This window comes from Carlito syrichta, unplaced genomic scaffold (assembly GCF_000164805.1).
Source record: "Carlito syrichta isolate Samal-C Ts95f unplaced genomic scaffold, Tarsius_syrichta-2.0.1 Scaffold222482, whole genome shotgun sequence".
Lineage (NCBI taxonomy): Eukaryota > Metazoa > Chordata > Mammalia > Primates > Tarsiidae > Carlito > Carlito syrichta.
The window spans coordinates 1-1,314 of record NW_007166578.1 but is presented as its reverse complement, the minus strand read 5'-3'; the positions used below and the strand labels follow the sequence as shown (position 1 = coordinate 1,314).

At 41.8% G+C, this 1,314-nt stretch overlaps 1 protein-coding gene across 5 annotated transcripts; it reads right to left on the bottom strand.

Moving 5' to 3' along the window:
* Positions 1 to 60: 60 nt before the first annotated feature.
* On the bottom strand, positions 61 to 1,172 carry LOC103253346 (coiled-coil domain-containing protein 25). Of its 5 annotated transcripts, none has more exons than XM_021709422.1 (2): positions 957 to 1,172; positions 61 to 904 (listed from the first exon to the last, which is right to left on the bottom strand). In XM_021709422.1, the coding sequence occupies exon 2, from the start codon at positions 866 to 868 to the stop codon at positions 446 to 448; it is 423 nt and encodes a 140-aa protein (XP_021565097.1). In that variant the 5' UTR covers positions 869 to 904; positions 957 to 1,172; the 3' UTR covers positions 61 to 445. The 5 variants fall into 5 exon arrangements, with proteins under 5 accessions (XP_021565097.1, XP_021565099.1, XP_021565096.1 ...); XM_021709424.1 differs by having other exon boundaries at positions 61 to 521; positions 829 to 1,167; XM_021709421.1 differs by having other exon boundaries at positions 61 to 479; positions 526 to 1,135.
* Between the last annotated feature and the right edge of the window lie 142 nt (positions 1,173 to 1,314).

Here is a 1,314-nt window from a genome sequence, read left to right as displayed (position 1 = left end):
GCCTTTTTTTCTAGCCAGAAAATCAGGGACGGGAAAATATTCGAATACACTGCCCACCAACACATTCTTAACAGAAGTGAAGATATTTTAAGAATATGAGAAGCGTTTCAAGACATCTGCTTTGCAGCAACAGAAAAACAGAGAGTTCGTTCTGAAGTCTGTCTCAAGAACAGGGCAGCCAGCTTTCACAAAGTACCCAGATATGTTCTGGCAAAAATACTTTAGCTTTCCTTAAGTTATATGCTGTCAAGTTCAACTATTTTATATATAGATGATCGTTTTTTGTCAACAAAAAAAGAAAGTTTTTTTAAAACTCCAAAATTAATAATATCTGTGCAGGACGATGGTAGAATTTTGGTTGGTTTGTGTAATTCAGAACATAGATGAAATCAAAAGGTCTGCAACCGTCTCTACGTTCACATCTTTCAAAGTTCCTTTTCTTCTCTCACATGAATTCATCTGAATCATTGCCATCCTGATTTGAAGACATATTTTCAACTTTCATTAGTGATGAGTAGCTCCTAAGTTCATCCATTTCCCTCTTCTTCTTCATTTCCTCTTTTTCTTTCCTTTTCATTTCCTGAATTTGGGCTTTTTTCTCATTCCTCTCTTCTCGATCTCTGCATTCTTTCTCTGCTGCTAGATCAGGGAACCGCTCCATTTTGGTCTTTTCTAATCGGTTCAGAATCTCATTCACTTTCTTCTCCACTGTCACAATTTTTACATCCTTTTGCCTGTGAAAGCCTATCTGCCCCACATCCATGTCAGCTGTTTTCTTCAGGTTAGACCACGGCGTATATACCACATTAACGTTGTTCATCTTGCAGCCTTGAATGCTGTTGGCTTTCACAAGGTGGGCACAGTCCATCAGCACTTCCTTTGGGATGTCTTCTATAGTCTCTCCCTTATGTAATCGAAGGTATACATGAGCGGAAGAGAGTTTGTCCACGTGAAACCAAATATCTTCAGGCCAGCCATACTTGATCAGATCTTCATTTTCATATTTATCCTTTCCCATGTAAATAGTGTAAGCAGATGAGTTCACGCTGCTGCTGGCGAAGTAGAACACCATGATCCCAGCGGCGGCGCGGCGGCTCCAGCGGGAAGCAGCAGCGACCCAGGCGCGGAGCTCAGGATACCACCCGCGCCGCGGACGCCCGTGTCCCGGAACTCGATAAGAATTTTTTTAATGGGAAATGTAGACTCACACCTGTAATCCCAGCACTTTGGGAAACTGAGACAGGAGATAACTTGAGGCCATGAGTTTGAGATCAGCCTGTGCAAGATAGTGATACTCCATCTCTACAAAAAAAA